Genomic DNA, 21,924 nt, shown 5'->3' on the forward strand with positions numbered 1-21,924 from the left:
TCTTCTCCACGCTGAACAAGCCAAGTGCCCTAAGCCGCTCCTCGTATGGCTTCCCCTCTAGACCCTCTACCAAGGCAGACCACAGCTCTGAGTCATCGAGAACGGGGGCAGCGGCCCGAGCCACTGCCTCTCCCGTCCGGGGAAAGGCGCCGGAGCCCGGGCGAGCGGACGGGCACAGGGGCCGGTTCCTCCGTCCGCGCAGAGCGGGCGGCCCCGCCGCGGGCAGCGGCAGCGGGCCGGGGCCGGGCGGGGCCGCCCGAGCATGCGCGAGCCGCGCGCGTCACGGGCGAGGCCGGCGGGAGCGCGCATCCCGGCGCGCCCCCGCGCTCCCTCCTCCCTCCCGCCCGCCGCCGCTCCCGCGCCTCCATTCGGCTCCGCCGCCGCCCGCCGAGGAGGGGACAGCGACAGCCGGGAGCACGGGAGAGGGACGGACCCTCCCCCGCCGCCAACCCGCTTCCTCCTCCTTCTCCTCCACCTCCTCCCCCGCCTCCGCCTCCGCCTCCCGGCCGGGAAGAGCTCGCCGTGCCCGCTGCAGCCCCGCTGGATGCACTGAGCGCTCGGGCGCGGGGAGAGAGGGGCAGGAGGGAGCCGGGAGCCCCGCCGCGGAGGCGCTGCGCTACCCGGAGCCTCACGGCCATTTGCTTTAATTCTTTTATTGCCCCCCGGCCGCCTCCTCCTCTCTGCCCGCGGGAGCCAGCCGAGGCGGCGGGGGCTGCATCCCCCCTCCCCCCCCCTTTTTTTTAATTTTTTTTTTTTTTTTAAATTTTCATCGCCGCCATGGGATGTACCCTGAGTGCTGAGGAAAGAGCCGCCCTGGAGCGGAGCAAGGCCATCGAGAAGAACCTGAAGGAGGACGGGATCAGCGCGGCCAAAGACGTGAAACTCCTCCTGCTCGGTGAGAACCCGCCGGTCGCCCCCCCATCGCCCCCCTCCTCCTCCCCCGCGCTTATCCCACCTCATTTCTCTTCCAACAGGAGCCGGAGAGTCGGGAAAAAGCACCATCGTGAAGCAAATGAAGTAAGTCCCGCGGGGGGAGCGAGTGAGCGGCGGTGCGGAGCGGGAGAGCGGGGCGGGGGCTCGCGGAGGTGAGCGAGGGCCGCGGGCGCCATGTTTACCTGAGGGGACCGCGCAGGCACAGCGCGGCGGGGCCGCCGCCGCTCCCGGCGCTGTCCAGGGCCCGCTGGTGCTGAAGCGGCGCCCCGCGGCCTCGCCCCCGGCGGCGGTGCAGGGAGGCCGGCAGCCCACCTTCCCCTCCGCGCAATGTCCCCGCGGAGCGAACCGCTGTCAGTTAAGCTTAATGTCGGGGTGTTATCTGCCGGCTCTGCGGATTTAAACCAAGGCTCTCTATCACTGAAAGCCCCTTTTATTGAGCTGGTACCTTCTCTTTTTAATTAATGAACGACGAGCTTGGCCATTCATCTCATTCAAACCTCTCCTGCTCTGGGATCCGGGTCTCCCTATGGTACTCGGCGCTGTTCCTCGCTGGGGCTTCCCACACCCTTTTCCTGTGTTTAATTAGATGTAACCGTGTAATAAGCAGCAGTGAAAAGCCCCACCTCAGGGTCTCTTCCAAGCATCCCCATGGCTTGTGTAAATGCACCCCGTAGGAAAACAGGTGCAGGGAAGGCTGATAGGGGTGGAGGCACACCCGTGGTGCGACTATTCTGCCCCCACCCATTTTTTAATTATTATTAAAATACAATGAAATGCCCCGTTCTCCCACCGCTACAAACATGACAGGCTGGTTGGAGGCGGGCGCCATCACAGAACGAGCCTGGGCGCTGGTTCAGGGTCTGGATTTCAGCTGGGAGCGGTTGCCGCTTTGCGATGCTGGTGGTTGCAGAGGGATCCGTGGCTGGGAGGGGCCCCCCCGGGACCGGGGTTGCTTAGCGAGGGGAAGAGGCTCAGAGATGGGTGTGGATGGAACGCGGGCAGCGGCGTGCGGGTCCCGGCTGGGGATCCGGGGCTGTGCGGGCCGATGGGCGGGTCCCGACGCGGCGTTCAGGCGGTTGGCGCTGGACAGCGCCCGGCGGGGGCTCGAACCGGCGGCGGCGGGGCCCCTCCGGCACCGCGCGGCTCCTCCCGGCGGCGGCCGCGCCGCGCTCGGCTGTCCCCGGAGGGGCCGGGGAGAAGCCTGAGGGGCTCCGGAATAGCCACAGGGGCCCGCGCCCCTCGCAAGCTGCTGCCCCGAGCTCCCGTAGCCGCCCCCGGGTGTGTGTATGAGTGTGCATGTGTGTGTGTGCGTGCGTGTGTGTGTGTGAATGTGGGTGTGCATGTGGGTGTGCATGTGCGTGCACCACAGCGGCAGATCTGGGCCTTCAGCCCAGCTCCCCTCCAGGCAGGGTGGCTTTTCGGGTGACCCGGATATTTCTGTATCAACTCTGTGGCCGCTGTGCCCACCCCTCGGGGGTTCAATGAAACCATCATCCCCGCCTGAGGCAATGCTTTTCCCTAGGCTCTGCGGGGCTGGGAGGTCTCACTGTGACGAGACTCGCCTCCAGTGCACAGCAGTGTCCGTGGCTTTCCCCACAGACATTTATGTACCCTACTTCTGTAGAGGCTCTGATTAGCCCCTTTCACTGTTTGAAAGGGGGCTTTCCCCCCCTTTCACCCCTACCGTTTGATTTGGGTCTGGGATGGGGTGGGTTTGGTTTGCTCTTGTTTGTGTGCAAAAGGTGGATCAGGAGACATGTCGCTGCAGATGAACACCAATAAATTATTTAATCTCTAGGAACTGCTTCTGCAGAAGCATGCTGGAATGGCGGGCGATGGGTTTTGGTTGAAGGGAGAGGCTGTAGGAACTACAACAGCAGAGTGCACATGTAGAGCCCATAGGTAGGAGGGCAGGCAGTACCACACTGGCTCAACAATAAGCGTACAATCACTCTTGTTTACCAACGAGCAGAGCTCTTGTTTTTTGAAGCAAATAACATCCAGATAATAACATGTTTGCTGGACAAGATTTGTATATTGAGGACTGAAATATACCTGTTACACATCTATATACACATACATACACACATAGTACATTAAAATGACTCAAAGCAAGGCATGCAAGGCTTGCAGCTTTTGCACCTGATATGAAAACATCAAGTAAGCTGCCGTGGTGGATGGGCTTATAGTGTTGGAAATTGGGAGGCATCTGTGAGTGTGGAAACTCCAGCGAAGTGTGCGGAGGCTGGGGTGGGGACAGCGGTGTTGCTATGAGCACGGCAGCATCTGGAGAGAGCCGCGCAGCCGCGGGCGCCGGGGAGAGCGATGTGCAGGGAACAACGCGGGGAAACGAACATTGCTGGAAATTAATTTAAATATAATGTAGGCATTAGCATTTCACCTGGTCAAGCTCCATTAGACAGGCTTGCTGAGAACCTAATGAATTCTTAATAAAGATTAAATCACATGTTCATTAGATTTTGATGAAAGAGACTGCTATTTTTTTAATACTGTATTATTGGTGTGCTTCTGGATAATAAATCTCATCCTCATGAATGGCTAAAGCAGCTTCATACTTGGATATTGCCTTGAAAAGGAGCACAGGAATCTATAGACAGATTGGAGAATGCTAAGACAAAGGAACAGAGCAGACATTGTTACATAGGACTAGAAGAGGTTACACACTGCCCAGTTAATCCTTGAAATGTTAGGTAGCAGGAGAAGAAGTAGAAATTACAATAATTTAAGAATGTAGCCAGGATGGAGATAAGGATTTGTAAATTTAATTCAGGATTTTTTTAGTGAAATATTTGAACATATCTTTTAGCTGGTGAGTGGGGGGTTATCAAACAAAAAAAAAGAGGTACTGGTGAATGACAGAGAGGTGGAACTGGAGTCTGGAATGTACATCTCAAACACGGGCAGCACAGGATAGGAATGACACTTTTCTTAGCACCCATGGTTGTTTTGACACCCTTAAGCCTTGCACTTTGACTACTCCACTTGGCTGATTAATTTTGCTGTATTTTTTTCACAACCAATCCTGCACTCCAGATAGTTTTACCCATGCCTCAAAATGAAGGGTTAGAGCCAAGCTAGTCAGAGGAACAGTCCTGAAAGGCATGGTTGTGCCATGCAAGCCAATGAGACTCCAGAGTGTGCCACAGCATTCAGAATCAGGCTGTGACCAGATTCTGTTTTCATTCAGCTTAATCTAAAAACTATCTGTAACCAAGCAAAGCTGGGACTTTCCTTTAAAATCCAAGCTAGAAGGTGAGAGTTACTGGACAAGAGAAATTCATCTTCCACTCACACCACCCTTTCTCAGTAAATTCACAAGGTAGGAGTGCAATGGATGTTAACATTTTTTAGATCTTATATATTCAAATAAGTGTCGAGCACATGCAGAATTTGGAATTTATAATCTTCTTTTCTGGAATACCTGGACTGTAGCATGAAATCAAGACTGATGTTATTCTAGGATATTTTTGTGGGACTTAAAACTCTGGTGAATGTGCTTGTTCATCAAAATCTCCAGCAGAGCAGGGCACCAAGCATATCTCCATCTCTTATTGCTTAGCAGGGCACTTAAATCCATGCAACGGTCCGGTGGTGAGCAGGGTTGGACTGCTGGGGTGGGGGACACCATCCGCTGCCATCAGCACAAGGCTTCCAGGGAATTCAGTGTTTAATCATGCTTACACAGAGAGGCTGAGTTAGCTGGCATGGCTTCAAAAACAAGGTCCTGCCACCTACTCAGCAGCCACTGTTCTGGATGGTGACCCAGGGCAATATTTCACTTTCCTAAACAAGGGGTTAGAGGTAGGTGTGCCATTCCAGAGCAGACATGGCTTCGCCTGTCCACAGGAAAAATCTTAGAGCTTGGGATTTGGTTTTGGATTTGGTTTTGCAGAAGCAGCAGCTTCTGTCCCCTGCTGAGCTGGGCACAGCGAGCTGGGTCCAGCTCCCTTTCACAAGATGCCGGAGCTTCCAGCCCTGCATGTCCTCCAGAGCAGCTATGTGCCACTTCACCAGCAGTGCTGGTAGTAACTCAGTTGACAGGCTTCTCTGCTGTGCCAGTTTTCACAAAATGTTTTTTTATGTTAAGTGTGAGAAGGATGGAAACACACAATCAGTAGAAAAATACACTAGTGTACAGTGCTTATCTTGAAATATCTACTATCCTCTCCCCAACAGCCATCAGTCCCAACAGCCGGCTGATATACTGTTCTGACCTTTTTCAAAAAGCCCCTCAAAACAGCCCCAGGTTCTACTTGCTCTCTGTGTAACAAAATTACTTATAATCTAATGAACTTCTTCAGTGACAAGCAGTCCCCACCCACTGGTTTTACAGCAATTTGATGCCAAATGCCGTTGAAATGAAATGATGTGTTGTGAACACCCACTTGAGTGCTCTTTGCTGCATGTCTGTGTCTCAAATCCATAGTGATTTCACACTTGCAGCCCCTTCCCCCAGGAAGGGGCTAACAGCACAGAGTTGCTTCGCCTCTGCAGCATCTTCCCAGGGACAGGAAAGATGTCCTGCAAACTGCATCTTCATGGTGTGTCCCACTCCCCAGCACAGCTCCTCTGCCCTGTGGCACTGGGTGCAGAGCCCCACTCGGCTCTGCTTCCATCTGGGAACTGTTTGATCGTGGTGTGAGCTGGCAGCCCAGAGGCACGAACCTCACTAGAGCACCAGGTCAGGCCGAGCCATCCTCATCCTTACTTGTCTCCTGCTGTTTTCCAGGATTTCTGTGATTTAAAGCCCAAAGTAGGGCAGTGACAGGCTGCACCTGGCCAGTATTTGAATTGGGTTTCAATAAGCAGGGAAAAGAGCTGCAGCCTTCCCAATGAAGTTGTGTCATTCGTCCAAGACCTGCCCCAGTGCACTTTGCCCTGGGTGTGGATTTGGCGCTGTGCGTGTGGCACACGGACCCCAGCAGGAAGGAGGCTCCAGTGGGGCTGTCTGGCAGTGCAACCTGCAGTGACACCAGTAGCAAACTGCCTGCTGGGGCAGCTCTGGGATGGTGGGATAGCAGCTGGGCAGTGTGTTACCTGCCCTGAGCAAGGCAGAGTCTCTTGCTGGGATGTCAGAGATCGTCCCAGTGGAGGCTGCTGTAGGGGGGGCTCTCCCCTCACTGCAGCTTTTTTCCCCACCTTCAGAGATGTTTTCTTGTATCCCTGGATGCTGTGGGTGTCATGTTCTGCTCTCTGCAGTGGCACAGCATGGGAGATTGCCCCTTAACCAGGCAAGAAGAATAAGAGCTGAGAGCAGAGAAAAGTGAGGCTGTTTATTTTGGCTTGTAGTTGCAAAGGGTAGTAATGTTTTCAGCATTTATTTTCTTCCTGTTGGATTTTTAATTGTGCCAAAACATTAACAACCATAGTTCCTTCTTTTATATTTAAGGTTCTTGTTATTAGACTGAGAGAGATTTCAGAGAAAAGCAGTAACAATATCAGAGGCAAGATGGAATACGTTTTGGGTTTGTGTTTTTTATTTTTCCTTGACAGTTCTTAATTTGTTTCTTCTTTTAGGGACTCATAAAAGTAAAAATATCTTTCAGTGACAACAGTGAACTGCATAGCTTCTCCTCTTCCAACCCAGTTTTAAAGCCTTAAAAGAAATTTGCCTGTCATATTCTGACATGACACATCTAGTCCTGTTGGAAATGTTTTAGCAATCTAATGAGATGAAAGCAGTTGTTTTAATGAGCTCAGAAGAAAGAGACAAATCTGCTGCACAAATGTAACCAGGGATCTGTTTTGTTTTATGGCTTGGCTAACCCAGAAGTTGTAAGAGACGTTAGATTGACAAATGAATTAGATAACAAATGAAAGAAGGTTGTGGTTTTCCTCTTCAGTCTGTCCTTTCCCATTTGTCTTGCATACAACTTCATACGTGATGTGAGTTCTGCAGGGTGCTTACCTGGGGAATACAGGGAAGATAATCAAAATGGGTAAAGAATGAAAAAGAGACAAATAATGGAGGTCAAGGCACTGTTTGGCTCTTCTGTTTCATCTGGTCAAGAGAAAGAGTGAAATGAAGAAGAGCTTCACTGATGGCCAAGGCAGGAGAAGGTTGCTGGAGAGTAAGAGCCAGGCATTCAGGAATGTCTCTCACACTGATAATTACCTAGTTTTCTTCAGTCCCCTTTCAGAGTTACAGCCTGCCTCTGCCAGTATCAAGCTCCCTTGGTTTCTGCTGCATCTGCAGGATACAAAATCACAACTGAGTGTTGAAAGCTGGTGGATATGCAGCCGGAAAACATGATGCAAGTGCAGGGTCCAAGGGCTCAATTTTGCAAACTCCTGCTCAGATAGTGAAGAAAGCAAAAAGCTTTTCCAGCTAGGTAGTAGCCATACACAGTGCACAGACAGACCCATTCTCTACACTCTGGAGTCTGTGGTTACACCCTGAGTGCAACTGAGTGTGAAAGATGGGATTTGGTCCTTTATTTATTATGTTGGTTCAAAGAGGAGCTCCAGCAGGTGAGAACTGCCAAAACCTCAAATTCAAGTGGCCAGGGTGTTTAAGAGTCTAGTCACTTTTCCTGGTGCTATTGCAAATCTGATATTTGTGAGTTTGTGTAGAGCCTGAAATTACTTCTGTGGAGTATGGGCTCACATGATGACTGGATCAGCTCTGGTTTCAGGTGGTCTTTGCTTAGATTTTATTTTGGTTTTGAAAGAAAACTTCCAGCTCTCCTCACTTCAGAGAAAAGTTTAAAAATAAATTATCTTATTCTAGCCTGGGGACTCAAGAATTTGGAACAAAATAAAAAACATCCCAAAATAAGGTGAGGAAACCAAATACATCTCAATTGCTTGGTCACTTTTGAAACCTGATGCCTTTTAGCATTGGCAATATTGAGACCAGCAACCTCACTTATTTCAAATCATTTTGAATGCTACTGACCCCAAATCCTCTCTTTGAGCTCACTGGACTTTGGGCCAAGTTCTCCTACACTGAAGATGTTATCTGTTCAATATGTAGGTTTTATGAGATGTGATGAATTTCAAATGTTAGTGTGACACTTGGTGGAATACTGGATGTTGCTAAGCTTCATTCACAAAACCAAAACCAGGAAACAAAAAGATCTCGAAGGCATTGGCACATTGAACCTACAGCCATTTTTCTTGCCTTAAATTTTTTTTCTGTTATTCATAGAGGAAATAATAATGATTTGTGCCACATTTTTTCTAATGCTGAAAAATGCTCTGCCTAATGTAAAAATCCCCCTAAACTGTTAGTTGAATCATTCTCATTTTATTTTTAAGATCATTCAGGAAAATGACAGATGTAACAGGAGGTTGGGGGATTACAGTCCTGATTATAAGATGCTCTTAGGAATCTGCCTAAAATCAGAAAAGGCAAAAGGCTGAAAAATGTTACTGAGTAACACAAAGCAAAGGAATTGATGGTTTTCTAGTGCTGAGAAAAAAGTATTTTAATCCAAAACTCAATCATTGTGTACTTACTGCAATATTAGCATAAAACTCCTGATGGAGGCATTTCTTAACTTACCAATAAAAATGCTTACTCTCCCCAGCTTTCACGTTAATTGAGAAAAACCTGAGGAATGCCCTCAGAAGGGACCACAGGAAACTGTGTAGTTTCTGACATCATGCCTATTTTCCAGTTGCTAATCAATAAAGTTTTTGACATTGAAAGGGAAGGACTGGCAGAGCTGAAATTACTTGTTTTTTTCTTTATTCTTGGGCATGTCGTGCTTTGCTTGGTCACCAAAAATTATTTCAGTTCATCAGCAAACCTTTTATCTGAGTATAAAATCTGTAAGCTTAAAACGAAGGAGCTGGAATACACCAACTTGAGAGAGAGACAAGAGGGATGGCTAACACAGGGTCCTCCTCCTGCAATATAAAGAGTTTGGGCCGTGGCTGTTAATAACCCTCCTCTCCCCATCAGGCCCATCGGTGGGGTCTTGTGTCCTCAGGAGCCAAAGACAATTTATCATCTGTTCTATTTGTTACAGGATAACTTGTGCGGTCTTCGGCAGAAATTCTGCTGGTTCATGTTGCGGGAGTTGCTTATGGGAAAAGGTTGGGAGATGCCAATCCTAGTAAGTGCTTTGAGGTGTGCAAAGCCCAGAGCTCTTGACTGACTGTTTAGAATTGAGGTGTTCCAGGAGAACTGGGAGCAGGTTTCAGTAGAAGCAGGATACAATGCTAGTAGGTAATATAGGGTTTGATAAAAAGGAAAGGATTTTCTTTGCTTTGGCATGTGTCAGGGTACTTAGCGTAGGAATGGGGAGATCCATGTTTCCATTGGGAGGCCATGAGGGATGTCTTCAGCTGAATGGTTCAGCAGCCTTTCACTTGTCCAAGAGGAAATATCCTCTTTAGAATTCATGGCCCCAGTCTTACACCTTGGCAGGGAGGCTGGCAATGGACATTTCGTCTCTGTGCATGTCCCTCCTCTGAAACATAACCCCCAAGTGCTTAAAACAGTCTGAAAGGCAGAGCAGTGAGTCAACATTCTTTGAGATTCCAGCAACTTCAGACTTGTATTAAATGCTCTTGTCTACAAGAGCATAATCAACAGCAACTTGTACTCACCATAACAGTCTGGTACAAGACTTAGAGTATTTCTGCATCAGCTGGAAATCATTACAGCAGGGAATGAGATGAGAATGGGCCTCTACCGAGGAAAATATCACTTAAATGATAAAAATGTATACTACCTCCTAGCAGAATTTGGTGGTTTATCCTCACCCTCTTAGAGCTGATTGGAGTTAGTAGCTCCAGTTTCAAAGCATTAAATAAAAGTGTATAGGAAAGGCTGAGTGCACAAAATGGATGTTAAGCAGAATTATCTAGGCAGCAAATGAGAAGTTTTATAGGTGGATTTCTAGAGCTGTGGTGTGCACTATCTCACAGTGATAATAGAGATGTTTCCTCACTGCCAGTACAGTGCTCCTTATTTATTACAGCTGGACCTTGCTATAATCCAGCTTCTACCTTTACAGCAAAGGAGGGAGAATATCCCATTTTGATGTCTCAATAGTCCCATGTATATATTTCTGGAGGAATTTTGTGTGGAACTGGTGCAGACCAGCTCTAAGTCTCCCCAAATTCATGGTGAGATCTTAAATTACTTCCAGGGCACCACAATGTGGATCTGCATGCCCTAATTTCAGATTGCAATAGCTAAGGCTATCTGAATTTGTCGTGTCTCCTGTGCTTCTAAATGGTTGACATGGCAGGGCACGTGCTCCTCCACAGCATGAAGGTTTCTGCTCAGCTTCATCCGCAGGAGGGAAATACCATCCTCGTAATGACTTTTAAATGTAACACAATCAGCCTGGCTTCTTAAGGAGTGCAGAACTGAGTATTTGATTCAGTATGTTTTGGGAATCTGTTTTTATTTACTCACAGCCTCTTTACATCTATAAGTGGTGTGAAAGGGTGTTAGAGCAGGGGTGTTTACAGAGTGGTTTAGCTTGTTGCAAATAAACCGGCTCTTTCCACTGGCCAAAGAGAGCTCTTACTACAAGGCCCTTGAGAATAAGAAATTAGTTACTCATTGCTAGGCTGGTGCACTGATGCCCAGGTGATAGATGCTCCTTCCCAAGGTTAGGTGGGCACCCCATATCACCTCCTGTGAGCTCTAAAATGGACAGATTTTTATCATTGGAATATTTGTTCCCCCACCACAGACACTGCCGAGCCTTTATCATCACATTTTGTCATTAACACCAGCACAAATCACTGGGATGAAAGAAAACTGTCATGATGAACATACACCTCAGAAAGTCATCACAGTGTTCGTTAATCACCAGTCACTCTTTGGTGATTAATTATTTAGCCAAATTGGAAAAAATTTTCCACATGAATGAGAAGATGTTTACTTAATAAAGCAGAAAGCTCCTAGAAGCATGCCCTTGTTTTCCTCAATTTAGCGGTACAATAAATTTATATCCTCCTGCTTTTACGGCTCAGGAAAAAAGTCACGGTGCTGTATCAACTTGTTGCTGTTGGTTTCTGTCCAGCCTGTTCTTCAGCAGGAAACCTGAGGCTGCTCAATGTGTGCATTTAAGATGTTTAAATGGTAGATACATGAGCTGATGGTGATGGTTTGTTATCTGCATCTCTGCCTGCCCTGAGCCCTTGTGAAACACTGGTAAGGAGGAACAGGAGAGCACAGTGCCAAATCCCAGCTCCAGGGCTGGCATTTCTCCAGCACTGACTGATGGCATCAGGGTTACATTAGAAAAGAGGAAGGGCCCCAAACCTTCATCCTGGCAACAGCCTTGTGCTTAATAAGAATTCCCTGAAGCACATTGCTGGGAGCAGCCAGATCTTACCTCTGCACTGGGGTGGGATGTGCAGGAGAGAGGAAAGCCAGTGTTGGCACTGGGGAATCCAGGTACTGATAGCAAATCAAAATCTTGTATCTTCTGTGGTAATACTCGTGTCTGTTCAGTGTCTTTCAGCATAGCTAATTATTAAAAACATTCAACAACAACAAACGTGAAGAGGAAAGAAACACTAAGAGAACTCATAAATGGTAAAAAATTAGTGATTAGTAATTTTGGTATGGTTCAGTAAATAATTCAGAATCTAGCCTTTATTTTTCTAAGTTATTTATCTACTGCTTCTGTTTTGATACTTCCAAGAAATCTCTTCATTTAAATTCATATTTAGATGAAAAAATTACCAAGTTTTTCCTACATGACAAATTATGAAAATTGAATTATTACACTGGTACTTTCAGTTCTGATCAGTGAGATGAAATAGTACTAATTTCCCCATTTGGGATCAAACAAATAGGTGAGACCTTCTCGCATAAACAAATATACAGTATACAGGATTAAATTTAAATTCTGATTTTATTTGCTACTCCTTCATGGTCTTTGAAATAGGTTTTTGGAGTTTCCAGTTTAAAAATTGGAAAAAAAATCTTACAAAGTGTCCAGAACAATGATACAAACCCAGCCAAAGCAGTGTATTTGAATTCTAAAGTAACTGGACAAATACACTGAGATTTTTAAAAGAACCAAGATCATAACATTTTTCGTGGCCCCCTCACTAACTTGGGCACACACTGGTGCAGCGCAGAGCCCGTCTGAAGCTCTCAGGCACATCCTGCTCAGTCTGTTCTCCAGGAGAATCCTCCTCATTCAGCAGAATGATTGTCTGGATGCTCCTGAAGACTCACTCTGTGCTTAACTCTCTGCTGTTGGTTTTCAGCAGCCCCACGGCTGTGTGACAACTGTACAGCTCAGCACTGCTGCTGTGAGGCCACAGGACTTACAGGGCTTCCAAATTAGACCTGCAACTAATCTGTGTGTGGTTAAGTTTAGGTGGTAGCTCACATTTCATTCATGCTCAGACCCCAAACCCCAGAACAAGAGAGTTTTCAAATGCTGTGCACATCAACATCAACAGGCTTGAACAGAACTGGGTTAACACCTGAGCCTTGCTGAAGACCACATCATCTCTGACTGTGCTGATTGCCACCCAGTTTTAGTGTCACTCTGTGTATCTAGCCATTGTCCAAATATTATTCTGTTTCTTGGAAAATAAAAGATGAGGAGAAAAAATGATTCTTGTGTTGTGGGCTTTTTCATGCCACATGCATTTCTCTTTTGCCACAGGAGGTCTCAGGTACGAGCTTTCAAATTTATTTCAGTTACAGTTCTTTGCCATGTTACTTGTATAAAAAGAAGGGAAAAACACTGGTTTTAGGAAGAGCAGGTTTAATTGCAGCATTTTTAATGTGTTTAATGACTTCAAGAAATGAGGTTGTGTGAAATCATCTGGAACTAAATCTTCCTGTTCCCCGCCCCCCTGCCCCTGCCCAACTTGGTGCTTACAAAGCAGCATCTGAAATGTCATGTTCAGTTTTGGATCTCCTAAATCAGGGGGTGAATCACTGATAAACTGGGCCCTCCAAGGTTTTTGGGGCTGGTGCACAGGTCCAGTAAAGGGGGGCTGAGGGAGCTGAAGAAGAGAAAGCTGAGGAGGACCCTGCTGCTCCTTTCCAACACCCAAAGAGGGCCAGAGATAAGGCTCTTCTTAGAGATACACAGTGAAAGGATGAGAGGCAACATAGAAGCATTTCATGGAAATTAAGGTGGGATATATATAAGGAAAAAATGTTTCATGGGGAGGTTGCAAAAGTGCAACTTGTCCCAGGAAAGGGGAGAGTCATCATCCCTCAAGACTTTCAAAACTCAACAGGACAACGACCTGTGCAACCTGGCCTACATGAGATGGTAGCTCTGCTTTGGACAGGGACCTCTAGCCCAAGTTACTTAATGATAAGAAAATCCAAATTTGACTCCTTATTCAATGTTCCTAATGTCAATGTTGACTGAAGATCTATGTCTCTGGAAACCAGAGGGACAGTGCTGCACAGCACTAGCAGAATTTCCCCTGCATAAAAAGCCAAGCTTAGCTGGGACTGTTTGGTTATCATACCTAATTCCCCTTCACACCTTTTTTGTTTGTTTCTTTGCTTCTGAGTGTTGTCTTCTTGGATTTATTCCATATAGCATTTTACTGGCAGCCTTCTGAAATCCTAAGCTGAGGTTTGACTAACATCTCGTTTGGTTGGTGGTGTCTGTCCTTACCAGCTATGGTGCTATGGTGGCACTTATATGGTGATGTATGGCAGTGCAGTGAACCACACTGTGGCACTGATGAGAGTTAACATAACTCAAAAAAAAATTCCCAAAAACTCAGAAAGAAATGTCCGTCAAATGCTCCCTTAAGGCAGGAGTGTACTGAATGTTGAGATGTGGTCTTGTATTGAAGGATTCAGTCACTCCTGGCTAGTTCTGTGTGCTAGGGCTTAATTTTTGAGGGTAAATCAGTCACATTCAAGATTGAAAAGTAGTTTCTTAGTTCTTCTGTACCTTTAGGCATTTAAATGATGGGTGTTTTTCCCAACCCAGCCTTATTTTCTCTATGAGTTCTTGTAAAAGAAATGCAAATCTCTCACTGGCTTGAAATATCTGTGTTGTTTTAAATGAATTTCCTATGATCCATAACACAGTGAAAAGGAAAGTGCAGCCATTTGTTGCTGTTTCACTGTATTTAGACCATCTTTCATGCTTCTAGAGGTCAAATCCATTTAATCTGGCTATGCTATTTCAATCACATTTACATCTTTAATGCAAAGCTCAGGTTTGCTTCACACTAGAATGATTGCTCTGGTTTTGTAACAAGCTTTAGTCGTCCTGGGCTTTGGAGACTTCTCTCTTCTATTTTCTCTCAGCCTTAGATACAGTCGTTGTCATTTATAAGGTAACTTTCCCTCTTGAGATGCCAAAATGCTACAGAATCCTGATCACAGGAGTGCTGAACAACATTTGCAAATTCCATGTTATTGGGAGCAAATTTTGAAGCCTGCATTAAAAGCCTGGCACTGATGTGGTTAATGTTGGTGCTCAAGGTGGCTTGCATAGGGAGCCTTTTTAAAAGACTGCTGCCTTTTAATGGGAGCTACAGAATTGCATCTTCACCCATCTCGCATTCAGACAGTGAACTATCCCAGTGCTCCCCTGGCCTCACAAGGGCTCACCAGTTCACAGCTTCATTAGGACACCTTTTGTGGTCTTACTGTAAATAAACCAGGCTAGAAAGTCTTTCTCGTGAAAGGTATCTGTCACATTCAGAGTTTCTCAAAAGCTCCAGAAGGAGCCTGACCTATCCCCTTCCTCTCTAAGTTTTATGTTTCCTCTTTTCCTTAAAAGAAGGCTTCCCACTTAAACACCTTTTTCCTCAAAGAAGAGACTATATGTTAAGGAATTTAGGAAAAACCAAGAAAGCACACCAGGCTATTTAGTGTTCTTTGAAGCCCCACTTGCTTCTGAATTTGAACAAATCACTGCTCCCATTGCCTTTTGCAGTAGTAATCTGCTGACTTCGACTGTGTTCTTGCATTATCCCCCAAGGAAATAGAAAATAAGGCCCTAAATACTTGTTTTGTTTACTTGTAACATCACTTATAAACATAAAGAGAGAAATGGCCAGCCTGGCAGAGGTTTGATACCACCAGGCAAGAAAAGAACTTAGTGAACATAGTGAAAAAGAGGCAAAAAGGGACAGAGGCTGATCTTCTGAAGCAGGATACAAACAAGGAATCATGATCAAGTTCAGGCTTTGGATAACAAAATGAGATCGTTTGCTAAGCAGTCATCCAGAAGATTGACAGCAGCTTGATACACCAATACATGGACTGGACTCTGACATCTTTATGTGAACCTTGCTCACAGCAAGTGCCAAGAGTAAGAGGATCAGAGCTGTCAGAGCTGTTAAGAAGGGCAAAAGCTGGCAGCAGAAATGGCAAGCCCCCATTTACAGTGTAGGATGTGACCATAACAAATTACCAGCAAGAGAGATCCTAGCAAGCTCTCTTTTCATGGTAAGACTCCAAGACTAACTTCCTAAATGAGGCTGAAGAAGCAGGACTGAAAACTCTACAAGCTAAAAGACATAATGATACAATGTGCTTTTCATTTTTAAAATACATCCTTCCATAACCAACATCAAAACATGGGGGAAAAGGAGAGAAACTGATTCAATTCAACTTTAGTTACAAGCAAGCTTTCTTTAATCTCTGATTTATTATCTCCTAGAAGGCCTCCTTAATATATATTATTGCAAGAAGTGGTCCTTACCATAAGTGGAAAGACACTTAACCATTTACCCAAAGTTCCTGCAGTATATATCCAACAGCAGTGTGATGAGTGTAAAAATAAATGCAAACCTACATAAGTACAGAAGCTGGTCTTATATCCAATTGCAAACTCACACTTAATTATTAATGACTGAAGAGCTGTAGTTTTTCACTAAGTAGCAAAACATACCTTGAATATCTCTCAGGTTATGTCAAATTGACAGACCATCAGTGCCAAAGACAATGTCAACTTTTCAGCGATGGATCAAGTACCGTGTACAAGAGCAAGGAAGGTGAATATTCAAATGAGAATCTCTGTTTCCTCTGATAACAAGCCAGGAATTCCACATTCAAGAACTCATTGATGGAAGTTGCCCTTGTCATAGACGAAATGGTAAACAGCTTCAGAATAATGAATTACAAGTAGATCATGGAAAGTTCATTTTGTCCATCTCTGTCCTCATGCAGAATTCTATTAGATTACATATTCCTCAGTGTTCTGCATGGTTTACTTATAAACGACTTAAAGTATTTAAATTGTTACATGAATTGTATATCGCTCAACTGCAGGTAGTTTTTGCATTAAAGAACTTTCCTCAGTGGCCTGATAATTTTGTCTAAATTTTCCTTGCTTCTCCTATCACCTCTCCTCCCAGAAGAGCATTTATCTCTTTCAGCTGGAGTAGTAAGTATGACTAGTGAATCTCTGTGAGGAACTGTGTCTTTTCTAGCCTTTGTACCAAAGTTTGGATGGAGGAGTTGGTGTGTTTTCCTGTACTGAAGATTTCCAGTGCAAGAGAGACCATCCTCAACCTCAGACAGGAATTGTTCTGTCCCCACAATGACAGGAGGTGTTTGGAGGAAGCGATACGAGTTCAGGGTGGGAGATTTCACAGGTTACATCCCAGATCCCTCTTAGTGAATTTGTGTCTAATAAAGCAGGCTCAAAGCTGAAAGAAAGATTATGCTGATGGCAAACAAATTGGAAGTGGAGAGGCTGTGGCTAGACTGTGTTTGGAGTGCTGGCCTACCGGGAGCTCAGGGCAGTTTTTGGGGAATGTGGAGGAGAAATCTCAAAATAAATTTTCAATGATACTGCAAAGTCCTGTTTGGCTATGCTGACCCAGCAAAACAGAGACTGTAAACCCACACACGGCATTTTGTCTGCTGCAGTGACAACTGCATAGCTCTGAGCCCTCCATGTCTTACACGTGCCTTCGAGAGGGCAGTGGAGTTAATAAAGAGACTGGTCTTTCTGAAAAGCAGACTTCAAGCTTTACAGAAGAAGCACTGGTGTTATTTGGGCTCTTGGTGCTTTTCTAAAAGTAGAAGATGCCCAAGAACTCATATCTGCAGCTGGTGCTTGCCAGAAATGCTTGTATGATCTATATGGATGAGTGGAGAAAAGGAGGGAGAGGCGGGGGAGAAAGGCCTTGGAGGGGAAACAACTGAGGAGATAAAAATGAAAATTCAATTAAACAGAAGAGAAGGAAAATTCAAAGTAGCACTGACACCCTGCTCAAGGCTGCTGATACGTCTTGATTTCATCTCTAAACCTAGTGAATGATGGTGACAGTGAAGAAAATAAATCACCTCCTTAGAAGGAGCTGAATTAGATGACCAGGAAGATGAAAACATTCAAATATAGATACTCCTTTATGATATGCCATAGGCTTGTAATAAATTCAACCAAAACAATAGATGTTGGCCATGTAACCATTCCAAAGCTTGTCTAATGTATGAGATTTTGTTTAGTTGGTTGGTTGGTTTGGTTTGGAAAGGGTTTTTAGATTTTTTTTTTAAAGGTCTCCATTTATTTGCCAACTGGAAGACTTGAAATGGACAATGAATGTAATCCTCTGTTGCCTTCCATCCTTTGTAGCCATCAAAATGGTGCTAATTGGACACATTAAATTCAGAATAGTGGCATTTTGCACTCATTTTACCTTCTGCTCTCAATTATGCTGGTTTGGGATATAGAAAGTGTTCTATTGTGGTTGTTCTGGTTGCTACTGATTTCCTGATTTGTGGGAGAGGTATCCAAATTCTCAGTGTTATAAGCTGTTTTAGCAGAGAAGCTGAATGTTCTTTTCTCTTTTAAGATAAACTGTCATTCCTTCAGAATGTGGTTGTCATCAATTTATTTCAGCTTTATTTTGCTCTTTGCCAGCTGTGTGAGGAGCGTGTTCAATATAACCAGTCATTCCAATAGCTTAATTTCTCCCCTAAGTATTTTGCTTCTTTCGGGTTGTCACCACAATCCCATTTAAAAGCCTGCTAATAGTAATTGAAAGCCATTTTAAGCTTGCATGTAGTATCAGAGTTTGAGCTGTGTTTTATTTCTGTAAAACAGAAATAATAGTTAGCTATGACAGATACTAGGAAGCTAAACAACAGCCAAGGCTACCACGCTTTTGGAAACCTACATTGCTAAAAGAAATTTATGGATCCAGGATCTAGTGAAATGAACATGACTCTTCCCAAGGACTTCAGTGGGATTCTGATCAGGTTCTGAGTGCAAAGTGTAATCAGCAGTGGCCAGATGGAGGTCAGGCACAAAATAACCAGGAACTCTGCCTTTGCAAAGAGAGTCCCTGGGCCTTCAGCCTGTGTTTAAGATGAAAGTTATTGATCCTGCTACAGAAAGCAAAGGGCAATGGAAGTGAAAGGGTGCTGGGTTGGACTAAGCAGTGTTTAAACCAAGTAGTCCTCTCCACTACTTGCAAAAGGATACCAGCTTTGTTGGGAAGGAGGAGTCAGCTGATCCTATCAGTTCAATTCCTCGTTCTTAATTATTTTGGCTGATATCATCTATGTGCTAAGTCAATCCCAATGAATAGCATTTGAAACATCCCAATCAAAGTCATTACATTATCACATTCAGGCCAGGCTTTAAGTAAAAGAGATTTGGCTTGTTCTTTACACTGTTTGGCCCCTCTCCCAAATGTACGGCCATTATAACAGAGGATTATCTGCACTGGAGGTTTTCTTCATTTCCATTAGGAGAAAAATTTCATTCAGTGCAGCAAAGGCAGCCTGAGATGGCAGGAGGAGATTGGCTCCATGCTGACGCCTTTGTTATCCACTGAGCAGAGCCTGACACCCCCTGACACTGCCGGGGCTTTGGTGAGGGGCTGTTATTTATTTCAGTGTGTGGAACACATTGTTTTCTGAAAGGGAGGAGAATCAGCCCTTTATGAACAGGAGTCACTGGGCAGCACAGTCACCAAGCTGCAGGAGTTGGGGTTTGTTGATGTAGTTGGTTTTTCAGCAATGGTCTTTGTTGGGCTTTTCTTTTAGTCTGCATCTCTCTGGTAGTGTTTAAGGTGGATCTAGATTCACCGTGTCTTTCCCAACCCCTCTGTCTTTTCTAACACAAAACACGGGGATAGGGACAGAAGGACTCAAATTTTTCAAGCTTACAGATCTCCACAAGGCCTCTTCCCTGAGATTCATAAATTCTTATCTAGAGATATGATCTGTCCTGCTGTGGGTTGCCTTAGTTCAGTAGGTTCCTCCAGTCCATTTGCAGACCACGAATGACCCTACTGCATTGAAAGGCACTACTTGCTGGTATTCAAGACTGCACAACACCCTTGCAAAAAGGGCTGCTGCTTGCTGCTTGACACCAAAGCAGTTTGATCTCTGCATCACACAACTCCTTGTAACAACCCCTGTGACGTGTTTGTGTTAAAGTGGAAGCCAGCTGGTGTAGTGTCCTCATGTCTTCCTAGAGCTTAGGCACTGCACACATATGGTGTGTGTGTTCCCCCCTCTGAGACACGCCATATGAACAAAAGACAAACTGCAAGGACCCTTTGGAGCAGTGACCTGTCTACACTGAATTTACTTAAGAGTCAAGAAAACCAGGCATTTGGTGTTGGCATTAAACACTGAACCAGCAGCAGCGTACGTGTGGAAACCAGGAGGAGTTTTTCTCAGAGGTGCCACAGAAGCAAGTGTTCTGAGGTCTTCAGCTAGGAATAAATTTTAGCATGAAGGGAAGAATGCATAAGCATGCAGATCACTTTTAATTATCATTTTTATCCTTGAAACATGTCAACAGTAAAGCTGAAGGGGTAGTGTCCATAAGGAACAGCAGTAAAATGCCATTTGCTGTCCAAGATCAAAGTGTGACTTCAAACCCAAAATGAGAGAACTTGCAACTGCAGATTTGTGCCAAGATAACTGATTCAGAGCTCTGAGAACCTACTAGATAAATATTTTGTGTCAGAGATAGCCAAACCGATTGCATCTGATATTGAACTTTCCATTTCCAGTTCATTTCCTATATTATGAATCTTTTAAGTAAATCTGTTTGTAGGTGCTGCAAAACGTGGGGAAACAGTTCTTATCGCACCTGGTTTTTCAGTGCCTGCACAGAACAAACTGATAATGTCCTGGTCTGCTCGCACCTAGCTGAGGTGTGGGGGTTCTGGACTTTGGTCAGTCCAGGAACGGGAAGCGAAGTCTGTCCCAAAGGACAGACATGCACAGTCCTGCATGCAGGAGTCTGCTGCACACCTGCAGATGCCATCAGGCTGTGAAAGAACATATTCCACAGTCCAGGAAAGCCAGGTTGGGGTGCAGCAGCTCAGCAAATTCATGAGGTACCAAGGCAGATTTCATCCAACAGTGCTGTTTGATTATTTGTTGGTTTTGCTCTGATCAAATTTGCTTTGTTGCCATAATAGTAAACATGGTACACGTGAAGCTCAGGGCCATGAGCCTATATAAAGGGCTAAGATAATGGATGTTGCTTGAGCCTTTTACTGTCTTTGTAGTTAGAACAGTTATTGGAAGGCACTAATCCCTTTCTGCTGATTATTGACTTTTGAATGAATCCTCATACACTCTCCAGCAGCAAAACTTGTGGGTTTTCAGGCTCACTAAAGCTCAATAGAACCAAGACCTTGTCATTTATTTTCACTGTTACTATTATTTTTCTATTTCAAAGCAGAGTTTTCTGCTGTGAATTCCCTACTGTTTGATCACAAAAGCAAGCAAGGGAAATTGTTATTTTTCATCCTGAAGCTTTTGTCCTTTTTACTTTTACAATCCATGTGAGGCGACTTTGCTGGTCATTAGCCGAGTCAGTAAAGCGAGCTTTCTTTGTTGGGCGATAGCAGGGAAACATCAAGTGTCTGGTTCCATGGTAGCAATTTGCTCTTGAAATAAAGCAAGCGTTGATAAGTTGCTACCCTCAGCTATATTTGTCCTAGTAAATAAACATCATCAGGATTTTAGCACAAATACAAGTTGTTTTGCCCTGTTTAACTATTCTGAGATTGTGTTGGGCTAACAAAATTTCCTCTGCATCAGATAGACTTGTTCTGTTGCACGCTCGTTTTACTGATGATGTGTTTCTGCACACCTAGCCAAGGGTGTATTTTTTTTAAAGCATTGATCAGCAGAGCAAATATGCCTGGAATGCATCCCATTAATGTAAAGCAAGCAGTACATGCTTTTGATGGGTTTGCTTTTTAGAGGCCAATGTTTCTAGCAGTGGAATGATCTGCCTTTGCAGTGCCTGGGAATGGTGGATTTGCTTAGAGGGTGCTGTGGTGTGCCAGCACTGGTCACGCAGGGGACATCACACTCTCAGTGCACGCACTGCCAAGCCAACTGAAGGGCAGCAATTGATACGTGCTGGCTTACGCAGGCCAGAAAAAGCCCTTAGGATCTGTCATTGGGAGAAAGATTCAATTTTCCAGGATACTGATAAAAATGGTCATTAACCCTGTGGCAATGGCCTGTTCAGCTTCAAAGTGAAATTGCGCACTTGAACCTCACAAAATCAGGATTGCGCTTCTTCCCTGACAGGCAGCAGGACCCAAAATAAAATAAAGCAGCAGCAGGAGACCAAGTGAAACACGACACTGACATTTGTTCCACTTGGAGCAGTGGAGACACCACTAATTTGGGCTGGAAGATCGGAGCACATGACAAGAGATGGTTTGATGGTTTCAGTAAATAAGCATATTGGGTCAGTCTGTAGCTGCAGGTGCTACACATTTTATAGTGAGGTGAATTACAGCAGAAATAGGCCAGTTCCACCCCTTTGCCATCACAAATTTCCCATAGCCTTTTCTAGAAAATTCAAAGGGATTACACAGCTTCCAGACCCAATCCCAACATTTCGTAGGGCTTTCAGCTGCGTTGACATGCTGCAGGGTTTGCAGTGTGCATCGCTTTCCCTGCCCGCTTACGCAAACAGATGTCTGTACTCCAAGTTGGCTGCCCCGCCTGCTGCGCACCTGAGACCCAGAGAAAATGCCTTTCTTCACACTTCTGATTAGCAGTAATTAGATTAGAGAAGTTCACAGTGACGGAGGAAGGCT

The 21,924-nt window shown here is 45.2% G+C and overlaps 1 protein-coding gene across 2 annotated transcripts in view; it reads left to right on the forward strand.

Moving 5' to 3' along the window:
- The first annotated feature begins 403 nt into the window (after positions 1-403).
- Positions 404-21,924, forward strand: part of GNAO1 (G protein subunit alpha o1) — a 139,330-nt gene continuing 117,809 nt past the window's right edge. For both annotated transcript variants that reach the window (XM_063410545.1, XM_063410544.1), the window contains exons 1-2: positions 404-895; positions 975-1,017. In XM_063410545.1, coding sequence (XP_063266615.1) covers positions 778-895; positions 975-1,017 — 161 coding nt within the window. In that variant the 5' untranslated portion in view covers positions 404-777. The remainder of the gene's footprint in view (positions 896-974; positions 1,018-21,924) is intronic.

The sequence above is a fragment of the Prinia subflava genome, chromosome 13 (assembly GCF_021018805.1).
Source record: "Prinia subflava isolate CZ2003 ecotype Zambia chromosome 13, Cam_Psub_1.2, whole genome shotgun sequence".
Lineage (NCBI taxonomy): Eukaryota > Metazoa > Chordata > Aves > Passeriformes > Cisticolidae > Prinia > Prinia subflava.